This window comes from Lytechinus variegatus, chromosome 14 (genome assembly GCF_018143015.1).
Source record: "Lytechinus variegatus isolate NC3 chromosome 14, Lvar_3.0, whole genome shotgun sequence".
Classification (NCBI taxonomy): Eukaryota; Metazoa; Echinodermata; class Echinoidea; order Temnopleuroida; family Toxopneustidae; genus Lytechinus; species Lytechinus variegatus.
The window spans coordinates 16,763,882-16,780,933 of NC_054753.1; the positions used below are offsets into that span (position 1 = coordinate 16,763,882).

At 36.0% G+C, this 17,052-nt stretch overlaps 2 protein-coding genes across 4 annotated transcripts in view; one reads left to right on the forward strand and one right to left on the reverse strand.

Moving 5' to 3' along the window:
* Positions 1-8,096, reverse strand: part of LOC121428222 (exocyst complex component 8-like) — a 31,058-nt gene extending 22,962 nt beyond the window's left edge. Inside the window, exons 1-3 of one of the 3 annotated variants that reach the window (XM_041624837.1) lie at positions 7,946-8,096; positions 480-635; positions 85-177 (exon numbers count right to left, since the gene is read on the reverse strand). In XM_041624837.1, coding sequence (XP_041480771.1) covers positions 85-177; positions 480-635; positions 7,946-8,000 — 304 coding nt within the window. In that variant the 5' untranslated portion in view covers positions 8,001-8,096. The remainder of the gene's footprint in view (positions 1-84; positions 178-479; positions 636-7,945) is intronic. The other 2 variants (XM_041624835.1, XM_041624838.1) reach the window with 2 other exon arrangements.
* Positions 8,097-8,279: 183 nt separating this feature from the next.
* Positions 8,280-17,052, forward strand: part of LOC121428223 (kelch-like protein 17) — a 32,184-nt gene continuing 23,411 nt past the window's right edge. The window contains exon 1 of the mRNA XM_041624839.1: positions 8,280-8,420. The gene's annotated coding sequence lies outside the window, so the exon portion shown is untranslated. The remainder of the gene's footprint in view (positions 8,421-17,052) is intronic.

Below are 17,052 nucleotides of genomic sequence, written 5' to 3' on the forward strand. Positions count from 1 at the left end.
TGCATGGAGACACACTTGTTGATCAGAGTTTCAATCAGGGTCTGTGTCTGCAGACTAGATGGGACAATGGTCTATAATAAATACCTTTGCCTCCCATAGACATGTCTAGTAGTTGAGTCATGATGGTCTTCTGTTCAGTCAGAATGTGACTAAGTTGGTACATCTCTCCTTCCAAGTCTGGACGCAATAGTTACAGATCACAACATTCGAAATCAAAATATAAAACTAGACAGGTATTTTTTTCAATGATTTGTGAATACAGAGATAAATATTTTGTACACATCACAGAGGAAAATTCAAAATATCTTTGTCATATGTAGGGCCTCGAATACAGTATTATGAAAATTTCACCAACAAAGGCAGAACGTGAAATTAGAAGACTGTAAAAGATGAAATATGCATTTTAGAAAACAGAAAATGAGGGATTTTAAAATAGCTCCTCAATCATACTTGTATGAAACTCGTGAAAGCAAGGATACATGATATCTCTTTGGCCGTTTCGATGAACTGCGTGTAGTTGCGGTAGACATTTTTCTTCAGGGCAACTGCCGTATCATCGTTGAGATTCTGGACCCTTTGTTTGTGTTCCTGGAGATCCTGATACACATCCCCACCTGATGCTATTTCCAAGACATCTGAGAATAAATCAAAGATAAAAACAATAATAATAAAAATAACTAGAATTTAATTCGTCATGCGGACGAATTAGGTGGTCTGTCTTTATTATTGCCATCATGATCACTATTACCATGTTCATGGAGATCAATATGATCTTCATGATGACAATGGAATGCTCATTATGGATGGATTACTTGTGAAAGACGGGAGATGATAAAGCACTGTGAAAAGGGTCTCTTTCATGTATGACATCACATGATATGAAAAAAGTAATTATAATCTCTTTTATCTTGCTAAATTTTAACTTTTATGCCTTTTAATTATCATAAAGGATCATGTAAGAGGTGGCAAAAAGAAAATATAAATTGAAAAAAAAAATCATCTTGTTCACCCCAGGACTCGAACCTCCGCCCTCGAGAAAGCAAGTCAAATGCGTTATCCATTGGGCTACGATATTCCCCATAGAGATTACACGTAAGCAATTTTGAGAATTACAATTCAAATTTTGCAAGCGAAATACGGGCATGATCCCGGCATCTGATCAAAAAATGGAGGGCACATTCCGGAAGCTAAGAATCTCAGCTACAACATACTATAAGCTTAAGGAAAACTGACAAGAAAAAATGGAGGTATGGCTTACGAAATAGCGGAATGTCGAATCTAGTTTTGAGAAAAAGTCATGTCCCATAGAGATTACACGTATAATAATGAGGAAAAATGACAGGCATGTTTTCATCGCTGTTTTACGCAATGATGCGTTTCTCAAAACGAAGATTCATGTTAACTGAGGAGAAAGAGTACATTATAAACTACAACATATTGAAATCTGGGCGAAAAATAATCTTTATTCGAGAAGTTACAGCCAAATTTGCATAAATTTGATGACGTCATTTTTGAAAAAATGAAATTTTTAGTTTGGGCGCCATTTTGATGACGTCACGATATAATTTAGGGACAATGGTGACATGAAATCAAATCTACAACTCATACTCTATCGATATATGAAAAAAAAATTGGGGGTCAACGGAGTTTTTAAAGAGCTACAGTGAATTTACAATAGGCATGTTTTTGCCCATATATGGCCTATAGTGAGAGCTCGCGCGCACACGTGCTGCAAACTTTAATGGGTGTTAATTTCTATATTAATGGTTGTAAAAGGTTGATCAAGGTATCAAATTGCTCAGAATTTTATTAGCAATGCAATGATATTAAAAGAAACGGTATTTCTGCGTTGCGTTAAGGTGTTACGCGCGGAAACGCGCGCGCATACGTGCGCGCGCGCAAATTTTTGAAATGCTTAAAATGACCTGAAACGTACCCAAAAAAATTTATAGGTCATTTGGACGATTTTTTTACCTTTGACGCGCGCGTACGCGCGCGTCATGACCTCTACATGACCTTTGATGACATTGACAGTTGACCCTTAACATGAAGTTAATGTCATGTAAATATTGGTAATTTTTGATAAATGATAATGAAGATATGATCAAATGAAGAATTTTACAAAATGGCGCGTAGATGACGTCATCATGACCATATGACCTTGAAAAGCTTATTTTGCCGTCTCTATGATAGATTCTATATACGACGAAAAAATCAGCAAAATTGATTCAGCCAATTTCGAGAAAAGTTGGCGACAAACATAGGTGCCAAGAATAAAGAAATAAAGAAATAAAGAAAATTCTGACGAAATCAATAGGTGATCTGTCATAGACAGACCACCTCACTAGAATTTAATTCGTCATGCGGACGAATTAGGTGGTCTGTCATGATTTGTCATTCAGTGTCGGCTGATGTATGAAATAAATCATTTAGATATCATTGATAATCTTGATCGTAGACATCCTAAGAATAAGTTTTGACCATTACTAAATGTGATTATTGATGTGGTGATGACAATCGTCAGACATACATCTTCAAACAGATACATACAAGATAGATGATTATAACTCACGGATCAACACGGCAATGCCGGCATGATCCGGGGAGGTCCGGGATAGTTTTGCCCCAGATGACTGTGAACACGGCATCAACACGGCAGCTTCACACGGATCTACACGGATCATGCCGGCAGAGCACGTCGTCAACACGGACCAATACGTCAGCAACACGGACCTACACGTCAGCTACACGGACCACCACGTCAGCAACACTGACCTACACGTCAGCAATACGGACGAACACGTCAAATGCGTTATCCATTAAGCTAGCATATTCCCCATAGAGATTACATGATCCCGGCATCTGATCAAAAAATGGAGGGCATATTTTCGAAAGCTTAGAACCTCGGCTACAACATACTAAAAGCTCAGGGAAAACTGACAAGAAACAATGGAGATATAGCTCACGAAATAGAGGAATGTCGAATCTAGTTTTGAGAAAAGGTCATGTCCCATAGAGATTACACGCAAAATACATGTGATATGAAAAAAGTAATTATAATCTGTTTTATCTTGCTAAATTTAAACTTTTATACCTTTAAATTATCATAAAGGATCATGTAAGAAGCGGCAAAAAGAAAAAAAAAGTGAAAAAAAAATTCATCTTGTTCACCCCAGGACTCGAACCCGCGCCCTTTAGAAAGCAGTCAAAGCCACGATATTCCCCATAGAGAATACACGTAAGCAATTTTGAGAATTACAAGTCCAATTTTGGAAGTGAAATACGGGCATGATCCCGGCATCTGATCAAAAAATGAAGGGCACACTTGCGAAAGCTTAGAATCTCAGCTACAACATACTAAAAGCTTAAAGAAAACTGACAAGAAACAATGGAGATATGGCTCACGAAATAGAGGAATGTCGAATCTAGTTTTGAGAAAAGGTCATGTCCCATAGAGATTACACGCAAAATACATGTGATATGAAAAAAAGTAATTATAATCTGTTTTATCTTGCTAAATTTTAACTTTTATACCTTTTAATTATCATAAAGGATCATGTAAGAAGTGGCAAAAAGAAAAAAAAAAGTGAAAAAAAAAATCATCTTGTTCACCCCAGGACTCGAACCCGCGCCCTTTAGAAAGCAGTCAAAGCCACGATATTCCCCATAGAGAATACACGTAAGCAATTTTGAGAATTACAAGTCCAATTTTGCAAGTGAAATACGGGCATGATCCCGGCATCTGATCAAAAAATAAAGGGCACACTTCCGAAAGCTTAGAATCTCAGCTACAACATACTAAAAGTTTAAGGAAAACTGACAAGAAAAAATGGAGATATGGCTCACGAAATAGAGGAATGTCGAATCTGGTTTTGAGAAAAAGTCATGTCCCATAGAGATTACACGCAAAATGAGGAAAAATGACATGCCTCTTTTCATCGCTGTTTTACGCAATAATGCGTTTCTCAAAACGAATATTCATGTTTACTGAGGAGAAAGAGTACATTCTAAACTACACCATATCGAAATCTGGGCGAAAAACGATCTATATTCGAGAAGTTACAACCAAATTTGCATAAATTTGATGACGTCATTTTTGAAAAAATGAAATTTTTAGTTTAGGCGCCATTTTGATGACGTCACGATATAATTTAGGGACATTGATGACATGAAATCAAATCTACAACTCATACTCTATCGATATATGAAAAAAAAATTGGGGGTCAACGGACTATTTAAAGAGCTACAGTGAATTTTCAATAGGCATGTTTTTGCCCATATATGGCCTATAGTGAGAGCTCGCGCGCACACGTGCTGCAGACTTTAACGGGTGCTAATTTCGTCATTAATGGTCGTAGAAGGTTGATCAAGGTATCGAATTGTTCAGAATTTTATTATCAATGCAATGATGTAAAAAAAACGGTGTTTCTGAGTTGCGTTAAGGTGTTACGCGCGGAAACGCGCACGCATGCGTGTGCGCGCGCAAATTTTTGAAATGCTTAGAATGACCTGAAACGTACTTTTGTTTGGTCAAAAAGTGATTTTGAGCATTTTTAAATTTTGACGCGCGCGTACGTGCGCGTCGTGACCTCCAGGTGACCTTTGATGACATGACCTGATGACCCTTGACTTGAAGTTGATGTGATGTAAATTTGATTGATTTTTGATAATTGATAATGGAGATGTGATTGATAATGTGATTTTACAAAATGGCGCCTAGATGACGTCATCATGACGTGATGACCTTGAAAAGCTTATTTTGACGTGTCCATGACAGATCCTATAGATGACATGAAATTCACTGAAATTGATCAAGTCTATTTTGAGATAACTTGGCGACAAGAAAAATCCGTAAAAATAAATAAAGAAATAAAAAGAAAATTCTGACGAAATTAAGAGGTGATCTGTCATAAATGACAGACCACCTAATAATATGGAGCTTTTATATAGCGCTTAATACAATACAGTTTCTAAGCGCTTTACAGTTTAAACATAACATACAAACAACAAATCAATAAATGAAATAGAAAGAAAATAACAGATAACTGGTAATCATTAAGTGTAAAACATAAAGAGGTAATGAAATATCAACCATATAACAAAAAATCAATAGAAAGATAACAAATAACTGGACTTTGCAACAGCTTACTTGCTTTGTTGATAAAAAAGATGGGTTTTGAGTCGTTTTGACAATCAAGATAGCAGTTTCATAATGATCACTACAAACATCTAACGTCATTTCATTTAAATTTTCAACCTATTTTCAAGATTAAAATCAATATACAAAAAAAAATTTTCATCAAAGAAAACTTGGCATGTTTATTGAAACTCGGATGGTATGGTCTAAAATGTTTATATCTTAACACATATTTTTTTCATTACTTCATACTTGTTTGAATAACATGTCTCCCTTACAATGAAATAAGTTGCAGCAATAAATATCTAATGCACTACACTGTAAATCAGTTGTTAATCCAATTTTTCTAGTTCTTGGAAGAAAAAAAAATTGAAAAAACCTAATTTAATATAATAAAATACAAAAGAACAAGTGGAGATGTGACATCATCATCCTACCTAATAAATATATATGACTGTTTTTTTCAAAATATTACTAAACTTTAAAATTCAATAACTTTGTTATTTGTTATCCGAATTTGATGAAATTTTCTGCATTTTGCTCAGTGAATTCTACTCTATTCATCAAGCTATAAATACTTTCAGCTCGGACAATCCCTTTAATGTTCTACATCTAATTAAGAACATAATGTAAATTATAATTGAGTACCGTAAGTAACGGTGTATTAACCGCACCCGTGTATAAACCGCACCCCCAACTTTGGACTAAAAAAAAAAAAAAAAAAAAAAAATTCTTCTCATATTTACATGCTTATTTGAGGTACGAAGAAACAAAACTAAGTTTAAGATTTCAAAGTATCCAAAGAGATTACCGGTATGCGGAAATCTGCTGTTCTTGATCAATTCATCTACAAATATTAGAAAGAACAATCCCGACAATATTGGTAACTTATACACTCACCTCACAGTCACAGTGTACACACACACAGCACTGCCATTACATGTACATTGCAAACTACGATACAGTACCAGTCATGCCAGTACATTTTATCAAATCATGATCTGTGTCTTTCCCAGCGTAGGAGGAAGAAACATTCACATTTCTTGCATCAAAATCTCACAATCAATTTCAGAAATTTGATGTCTTAGCATGAATTTTGGATACGGGATTACAGGAAGGTTCAAGAAACAAAGAAATTGACATTTTTTCCAGTTGTTTTTTACGGCTTTGTGCCGTCTCTCTCGTGCGTGGCTTACATGGTATCTTATGAAAAGCAAACAGGAAGGAAAAAAAACAAGCTGGCGCGAAACGGGACTTTGAATAGCTATAGCGCCAGCTTAAGTCGCACTATAACCACATTACAACGCAATCTCTAAGCTCACTCAACTCTCACTCAGCGGTGACAAAATATTACCGAGTGTGCTTGGCGTCTCTTTTAAATTAGCCAGGGAACTTCACTACTTTGAATCGAGAATAAAGTCAAAATTAGTGTCATGAAGGTGGGTGCGTTTGTTATGGACAATATTTAATTAATCGATTCCCATTACCCGCGGCTCATACCCCTCAAAACGACATTGCCTGGGCGGCTACGCCCGGCCACTCGATGTGTTGTGAACTGGCAGACAACGTACATGTACGGGAGGGGTTACGGCGGGCTGGCTCAGACCCGTCACCGTGTATAAACCGCACCCCCGACTTTTGCTACTATCCCGCCGAGAAAAAGGTGCGGTTAATACACCGTTACTTACGGTTAATACAAATTTACCCTTACTTACGGTATCTAGCATTCCAATCTCACAAAAATGTATTTATAGATCAAGTCATGTCATTTTGTCAATTTTGTCAATTCAACAGACACTTGCGTCACGTAACGTTGGCGAAGAACAATAGGAAACAAGATGGCGGCATAAACATCGGGCAAGTCTCTTCCGTTTTTTCATATTTCTCTCATTTTTTTTATGAAGTCTTGTTTAAAAATAAAATCAATTGCGCAGAAATGCGTCGGAAATGAAGTTGTATCCCATGTACATGATTTAGGGCTAAATCTATTTGAAGTAAAAATCTTGGGGGCAAAAGTTTCAGGTTTTTTGGCGGTACAGGCATATAAATGGGAACGCCTGGCTTCATTGAGAGTAAGCCTACGTCAGTAAGTGATTCTTAGTTTACTCTCAAGAAGCTAGACTCCTAGAGTCAGAACTAGAATCATGCATTAAGTTAAAACGGCGCATAAATATCCCTTTGCGCAAAATAAAATATCGAGATAAAAGGTATTCTGAAATTCCCTTATCTTTGCATTCTGTTAACTTACTATCATGACTATGAAAATACAAGAAAATTTACAAGAGGTAGGGGGTTATTAGCTATTGTAACTATATAACAATTGTAAGATGTAGTAGGCCTACCGTATTTGTCGTCTGCAAAGTGCAATTATTATTTCTTGCACTTTTGCAGCATCCCGCAAAAACATCATTCATGTTTCACAAAATGAGACATTCCAATGCCAAAGGGTAAAGACATTAAAACGATTGATCGGTAAACTTTTCAGCTATTTAAAATTGGTGTTGGAGGCAATGAATCTTTTTTATACTACAGCAAGCTTCTCATAATTTGAGATCAGTGCAACTCAGCTCATGGATCCGGCGATTTCGCTCATGTAGGATTTCAATGTCTACATCATGAAAACATGATATCGCCCATCTACTTGCATTCATTAAAAAATGCACACGATTAAAACTGTAATGCCTTCCCTGTGTGCTGGAATGAGCTTGAGGTGGAGTCATCTTATTCATTTTCTTTATTTGTGTACCAAACCGAGATAATCTGCGCAAAAAAGGTAACCTAATTTACGGATTAATATGTTATACTTACATTCGTCTGCGTTGAAATTATCTTTCGACAATTTGTTGACAATTTGTTCTGCCATCTTCTTCTCTTTTTTTAGGAAGTACCTACACTAGTCTATACCGTTTCATGTATGCTAGTCTTTCCCATGCAAACACTTTTTAATTACGGTATGCTGTCAGATTAAAACAAAATAACATATAAACTAATAATATACAAATTCAGTAGTCTACTCGTAATCCAAGTTCAATGAAATCTTATTATTAGATATAATTCCCTTTGGCTCTTTGAGTATTTGCGTTTTATTTCTTACAAAATAGGAAATATTGTTGTAGTAGGGTATAGATACATGTAGCTAGGTAGACTAAAGATTGTTTCCTTTGTTTTTTGTCCCGAACCGACGAAATGCGCCGCATTTTCGGCACATATTTTAGCAATTAAGTCCGCCGTCCCATTGTGAATCGAACTGAAAGTAAGAGGGGAAATCAAACATTGAGATTGGGTGAGAACTTGAAATTGTTTCTTTTGTCTTTTTCAGTTAAAAACTTAAAATTTGCCTCAAAACATAAAATTACTTCATAATCGTACATCTGTACATCTGGGCGCGTGCGATTCTTAATGCACTAAATGTCGCATGGGAATTTCACGTTTTCATGTTTGAGGTGTTGTGAATACATAGGGGTTAAATTGACTGGTAAATTGTGCAGCACATTATGCGAGGTCAGTGTTTTTTTTTTTTTGTGTGGGGGGGGGGGTGTTTGTCTGCATTCCTTAGTTTAAGTTGACAGTAATTTGTATTTAGACAGCTGGGGCCCGTTTCTCAACACCGTCATAAGTCTAACTTCTTGACTAAATCGGAGATACATGTAGTGAGCTACTTGTCCGCTAACCGTTTCACGAAGCCCTCTTTACCAAGATCGGGTACAACAACCTCACTAAATATTTATGACACCTCCGAACCTGTCAGTGTCACAACTTCTTTCTTAATGACGTAGTGGCATCACGTGGGTAGACTATGACATGCAAAAGTGCCTAGAAATGAGAAAATTATAATCTTACGTAATCAATCAAAGATGTTGAAATTACATCAAAAAACAAGTTGGATAATGCATTCTATGATCATTGTAATACAAAGAATCTACAAAAACTGTTGGTAATACTCCACAAAACCATTCATTTTGAAATAGTAAAATAATTTATTTTATAAAGATTCTACCACGTCAGGCCATCCATAAATGGACTCGTATTTGTCGTTTTCAGACCCCTATTAACATTTTGATAAATTCTATCTCTAATTTATGCATAGAATTTGTCAAATAGTAAGTTTCAGTATCTAAGATTTAAAAGAAAAATGTTAAACTATATTTTGATGATGTTTGGAATCGTAAAATACCGTATAATTATCATCACTTTACAACGAAAACCGTTATGGTTTTACTTTCGTAAACTATTAAAATTGGATATCCCGGGGGTACCCATCTCAATGTCCACATGTGATTTTTTAGTCACGAGATCAATTATTCATAATTCCATTTTCTCAGCAATTGAATGCTCAAGTCTTCATGGTCTAAGTATGTATGGTGCATAATATACCTGTGCTATTATTCTTAAAAGATGAAATTCCCAATTCATCACAATATTTCCAATTTTGTTATAATTTTTCTTTTTGAAAATTATGCTATTTTGTGACTAAGGCTACGTCTCGTCTGCTCTTTTTACCGATAATATCGATATCAAGGTATTTTAGTTAGGAAGCCTTTCGAGAAACAGGTTTAGTAAGATTGGAACTAACTCCGTGGTTGGTGGATAAAGATATGACTAACTTGTCCAGGTGTTGAGAAACGGGCCCCTGGTAGCCATTATTACTAGGAGAAATAAGGCCAAATCATGGTTTTGGGAACCACTCGTAGATTTGTGTACGCACACTTGTGTACAAAGACAAAGTGAATGGATGTGGAAATAGGAACCGTGCGTGTGACTGAATAAAAGTTAAAACACTGCTGTATGAAGTGAACGGTGGTTCCCAATATCAAGATAATGCCAGAAATAAAACAGGCCAAATCGTGGTTTCGGGAACCACTCGTCGATTTGTATGCCAGGGAAAAAAATTTCAGGGGCTCCAATTTTTCAATTTTTTGTAAAATTTCGGGTGGCTCCATTTCTACCTTTCGGGGGCTACTTTTTGCATTTCGGGAGCTCCTTTCAAATGCTATTTTTTTTTATTTTGAGGAATACCTGTTCACTTATTAATGAATTATTACTTAGGCCTATTTATTTTTGTATGATTTTTAAGTTATTTTTTTCATGATTAGAATCTTGGATGTGTGTGTGTTTGTGTGGGTGTGACTGTGAGTTGAACTTGGATATAAATGGATTCAATATCTAATTTCTACTCCATCTATTCCAGTACAATAACCTGTACTCGGCCATGTAATAAAGGCCCACATACCCTAACTTTTCCTGAAGTTCTTTGAAAACACAGATCTCCACAAAAATTGCTCTTCTCTATGGGGGAGTCTAAATTTGGTGAGAATGAACTCATTAATAACTTAAATATACATGACAATGAAGAAATCATCAAATTTTGTTGGCAGTTTTGAATAATATACCAAAATGTAAACTCTGTCTGAAACAGAAAATCACCATCATTGAGGCCTTTACTGAGTGAATTCTGGCAGAGAGACAGAGCAGGGAGCTCAGGCTGGCTAGCTAGCTAGCGCCAATACGTGAGCCTCCAGCCGGCCTTGTAAAATAGATGGAGCTTTGTTTGATGATTTATTGCCTGATATTTACCTCATCCCCTAGAAAAATAATACAAATGATTTTTAAGTTATTACATGTATTAGCAAATACGATAAGTTATTTTGGATGTTATGAGAAGCCGTTTTGAAAAGCAAAGCCTAATGACAACTCACCAATGCGAGGTTACTAGACTCTGGGATTTATTTCCTGTATAATTCAAGTTATTTTATCACAGAATTGTGATATCTGTTGGGGAAACATGTGCATTATAAATTACACATGGTGGTAGGCATAATGGACCCCTATACATGCAACCGTTTCCCGACCGCTGCAGTGATTTTTTTTTTCCTACCATGTGTATGGAAAAATGTGGTACAGGAAAAAAGACGCTATTTGAAACTCTGTGCTCCTCGCTATTTCCAAGGCTTGTTCATGATTTTGAGTGCAGATTTTGATTATATTTAAATGTTAAGTGGAGCTCGAGCATATGGCACTCGTGGGCCGCTGAGTTGTTATTGTTTGGCAATAATTTCGGGGGCGAAATGAATATTTTATGTCGCCCTCGAAAGCATGATTTTGGGTGATTTCGAGGGCGACTTTAGGCATTTCCGGGGCGAATTCGCCCGCCGCCCCCGTGTATTTTTTCGCTGAATGTACATGTATGCGCGCAATTGTGTACAAAGTGAATGGAGGTGGAAATAGGGAACCGTGCGTGTGACTGAATGAAGCGCTGCTGTATGAAGTGAACGGTGGTTCCCAATATCACGATAATGCCATAAAACGAAAATGTTAAAAAAAATTGTGCTAATGGCAAATGCAGTTATGCACCGGCCAGTTACTACCAGCATACCCCATCATCATCCATTAAGTACAGTCCACCAGGTTGGTGTATTATCGTACTTGTAGAATTGTGCAGGAGTATTTACAGTGCTGTGGAATTAAGATCTAGTCTATGTACGTGCGGTTTAAAAAATAAAAAATAAAAAAATAAAAAAAATAATAATACTAATAAAAAAAAGGAATCAGCGCAGACTCTTAGCGCAATTGGATTTTCTGCACCTCATCACCAATACTTGTTCCCAAGTGTCATGACTAGTCTCTCAATCACATTTCGATGTCAATATATCTACCACTTTTCAAAATGTCGTGATCGGGAATGGCTGTATTTCGGCTTCGATCTCAACGTCTTTGATCTACACACGGCATACAAATCGCTTCGTGGATAGCTTGGATTCGCCTAACCCAGGGAGCTCCCGCTCTCTGGGTTAGGATTCACTGTGCACCGTAATGTTGATATGAACTGAAGTTAGCAACTAAATCATGTGAACATAGATTTGCATGCTGGCAGTTTGTTCGCCACATATTCGCATGATTTGATTTCTAACTTCAGTTCATATCAACATTACGGTGCATGGTGAATCCAAGGCAAGTCGATCAACGACGTTGAGATGGAAGCCAAAATACAGCCATTCCCGATCACGATATTTGGAAAGTGGTGAACATCAAAATGTGACTGAGAGACTTGTCCTGACATTTTGGAACAATTATTGGTGATTAGGTGTGCAGGTATTACGGTAGTCGGCCGGTGCGAAACTGCATTAGCGCAAAAAAAACCTCCTTGTTTGGGGAACCTCGAAACACTCTGTTTCAAGGAGTTTTTTAAATATTTCTTTTTTACAAAAGTCAAAAGAAAAAAAACAGAATAATAATCTTTCTGGATTTGGATCTGGAGTAATGGGAGTGGATGTATATGTATATGATGCAGTCCGGGCATAAATGCATCAGATATTTGCTGGGACTGACAGCAGTCTAACCGACTGAGCTGAGCTACGCTGCCTCAAATTTTGATCCAGTTTTCATATATTTTCATAAAATAAAGACAAAAATTGATTCAAAGATTCTAGATTTATTAAAACAAATGCTTTTTACAGCTGAATTGGTAAATGTTTTACAAAAGGATGTGTAACGTCACATGTGAATAGCTTTCCCTTTGATGGACTATAAAATACCCTCAAAATGTCTTTTTCTATTTTTTCTTGCTGTGATACAAACTCTTTATCCATGATGTATTCTTTAAAAATCTGTGTTACATGCCCTCCTATAGAAAGAACACATGATCTACTGATAGATGTGGTAAAAGAGGCAATTTAAATAAAATGTATACAAAGAAATGGGGAGAGTTGTTCACAACATCACACATATTTGTCGCATTGCCAATATGAGGATCTCCATACCATAAGTGCTCGCAATATTCAAATGCTCATAACTTTCTCATTATTTGTCCAATTTTCCTCAAACTTTCGTTGATCTATTTCTTTAATTTTTCTGTTTCCACACAAGCTATCTTGTTCCAAAGGCAGGTCAGGTTTCATTCTTTTTGAAGTTGCATTCAAACACAACTCTTTCTGCAACAGGTCTAATATAAAATTGTCTGGGATGAGTTCAGTATTCTGCCCTCTATTGTTCATTCTTCCAAAAGTTACAGAACCCTTTCATTAGTGAATTTACATGTATAAAATGTACATTTCAGCATGATCGGTTAAGGGTTCGCATTGAGGTGAAAATTTTTTTTTTAGGTACTTCTATCAAATTTGTTTTTAAAATAATCTTTGATATCTCAGGTTTCAAAAAACTTAGTTTCATGAAGATTGATGATTCCGAAAGTACCGGAATAGTCCATTTTATTTCATGGGGGTGCTGTTACCTCTCATCACGGACGGACATTTCTACTCAAATTAAATTCACTCTAGTTTTATTGTTTTTAAAGTTACTCTAATTTGGTTTGGATGTGCTTGCACTCTGAACATTACTCTATTATCAGACATAATATAGTAGAAAAAAAATATTGGGAAGTAATTTTTTTTGGTAGGTGTTAACATTTCCATTTTGAAATTTCCGTCCGTGATGGAAAAAAAGATGAAAAGTTTTTTTATTCTTTATCAGAATAGAAATAAAAAATAAAAAGGTGTAGAGGTATCTCTCTATACACTGTACATCATTTTATTTGAACATAGCTGAAATCCATACATTTTTTCCATATCATAAACTCAATCAAAAATGATCACGGACGGACATTAATTTCATCACGGACGGACAAAATTAATTCACTCAAATTCAATTCACTCTAGTTTTATTGTTTTCAAAGTTACTCCAATTTTTTTAAATGGTCTTGCACTCTGAACATTAATCTATCATCAAACATAAATTAATAGGAAGAAAATATGGGAAGTAAACTTTCCTTGTAGATATTAACATTTCTGTCCGTCCGTGATGAAATTAATGTCCGTCCGGGATCATTTTTATTAGGATAATGTCTATGGATTCAGCTTTTTATTCTTTATCAGAATAGAAACAGAAATAAAATTGTGTAGAAGTATTTCACTGGACACTGTATATCATTTTATTTGAACATAGCTAAAATCCATACATTTTATGCATACAATATATCAATCAAAAATGATCACGGACGGACATTAATTTCATCCCAGACGGACAAGTGAAATACTTGTGGAAAGATTGATATATGCAAATGAGAAACTTTGCTGAGCAGATTATGAATTTAATTTTAGCTTCTAATAGCAGTAAGAAGTGGCTCTGAGAATTATTCAGAACTCAAATGGAGTAACTACCTACAACTTGTCACATTTTATTGTGATATCTTTGTTTGGCCATTATTGGGGCTATATTTTTGTCAGGAAAATTTTTACAAATTATTGGAATGCAGATAGGGTTGGAAAGCTGCATGTACATGTATACGCCAAAAAAGCAGGTACCGGGTAATAAAATATGGCAAGAACAAGTCCAAAGCTGTAGATTTCATCAATTCAAGCTTGCAGAAAGTGATGGAGAAGAAAGTAGAATGCAATGCATAATCTGATATTAGCAGAAAAATCAATTTTTCCATGTTCAAACCTATGGATTCACGATGCTTCTAATAGAACATGACATCACAGTCTTGAGGCTTGTGAAAATTACATGAATACCTTTTTTTGAAGTCCATTATGGAGCTAATTTTAAGCAAATCGCTTAATATCTGGTAAACTGTGAAAATGCATAAAGCTTGCACTGCAGTGTTTAAAAGTTTTAATAAGCTTTGGATTGGTATATCAATTTCAATTTTGGATTCGGTCAGTGCCTAAATACATGAGGGCTGTTGATATTATGGGGTGTCTCAACTTTGATATGTGCAAAAGATGGATTTAAAGAGAGCCCCGACAAGTGTTGATCCAACAAACAAGCATAAGGATCAGCGACCTGTTGATCTTTTCAATTTAGATTTTTGACCTTAAAAAAAACCCTCTTTGCTCTTGGAAAATTAATGCCTAAAAATCATCAAGATCATAAAAATACTTGTATCAACATGATCATTGATCAACTAGCTGTTGATTTGGAACCTAGTATTCTACAATTTAAAAAAAAAAATCTTATTTTGACAAGAACTGTGTTTAGAGCAATCATATGTCTAGATTATACTGTGCGTCTAGCATAGAAAACAAGTTGCTATACATCTTAAATCAAGTTGCAGCAACTTGATTGAAGTTGCAGCAACTCGATTGTGCAACTAATAATGTTTAATAATATTAAGATATGTACAAATCATCAATACAATAGCATTTGTTCCCCCAAGAAAGTATTAAGAACTTCTTACAGGGTACTTCCAATGTATTTTGATTGTGTCCGTCCGTGATGTCCGTCCGGGATGTCCGTCCGTGATGGAAAATATTTGCAATTCTCTCAGAACTTTGATATTGGTTAAGAATTCAATTTGCTGAACATAGAAGCTAACATACCCGAGTGTTAGTTGCCTTAACAATTATTGGTCCATGTTAAGCTGTTTAGATAGAAACAATAAAAATGTACAAAAATTCTAAAAACCACATTTCTATCATGTCCGTCCGTGATATGGCACATTTAGTGGATACCTATGTTTGTAGGTAACCATGGCAACAAACTTTTTTCATCATTCAGCATACTATGTCCTACCCTTCACTACAAAACACAAAGGAACCTTGTTCATCTTATTCCTAATTTGTTACAAGCCTTCAAAACTTTCAAAATGTATCAAATGTCCGTCCATGATGAACCGATCACGCTCATTTATTATTTATTGAAAAAGGATCGGGTATGTATCAATGTGTATTGATATGGTTATGATACAATTTCCTGTCTGTAATCTTTTGAATTGTTAAAAGAAAACCACAATAAAGGGAAGAATAATGAGATCCCAGACCGCCCCTGGGGCACTGGGGTGATGCTGGAGAGTGTGTGTGACCTATAGTAGCTTGCATATTTCACTCTGTCCTCCTGAGACAGATTGGATTTGGACTGGAGCTTAATGTCTTATGTATCCTAGCACTGTATACTATAATACAGATGATCTATAGGTGGTTTCAAACTGCCTCGATCACAAGAATCCCTGTTAAATTACGAGAACTTTTTAAGGCTACAAAATACCCGTTAATTATTCCTGCATTCACAACACCCCGAAACACATCCTTCGGGATAAGTTCCCGAAGTTTGAGCATGCGCAGTGTGGTCTGATAAGCAGGCAAGGCGGGAGATTCAAAATTACTAGTCCAGCAGCCACCCACGACGCCGTGCCCAACAACACGCTGGGATAAAAGTTCCCGTAATTTGCTTTCACATTGCCAAAATACCTGCGACCTTGGAAAAATCCCCACGAAAGTTCTTGTATTTTCGCCAAGTACCTACTATTTAGCAGGTATTTTCTTTCGGGGAAATTACGCGTACATGTAGTTTGCTTTCACATAAAATACCTGGTATTTTCTGATCGGGGTAAATTTCCCGATCAGAGAATACCTGGAACTGGCGAACTTCGAGGCGGTCTGAAACCACCTTATGTCTTACAAGCTGTGCTTTTCAATGTATGTATATTTGCCTCAGTTCTACATTCTATCTATTTTTATTTCATTGTTACTTCTTTGATGACATGTCATGTATGGTGTTTTGCAGAATTGAAATATACTTGAACTTGAAAAAGATGATGATTAGATGATTAATAGATAATTCAGAGTGAGAATCAGCCAAAACAATTATTTTAAATATGTTTCTAGGGGCTACTTTCACAACCACAATGTACTTCCTACAAGTACATGTAAATCTGCAACATTCAATAAGTTTTGACCAGGGCTTCTTTGTGTTTGGTGTCCAGGGCTCTTTTGAGCACAGTTTATGGGGCTAAATCACACCCAGCTTTTTCTGTTGATTGTTTCCCTGGTGAGATAAGGAAAAGATAAATTTCTATAACTGAAAGGGGAATGAAATAATTGGAACAAGCGGGCTTGAGTGGAAGCAGAAAAATAAAAGAATAAAAGCAAAGAAAGTTTGAGAAAAATCGGGCAATGGAGATCCTTCTGTTGGCAATGTGACAA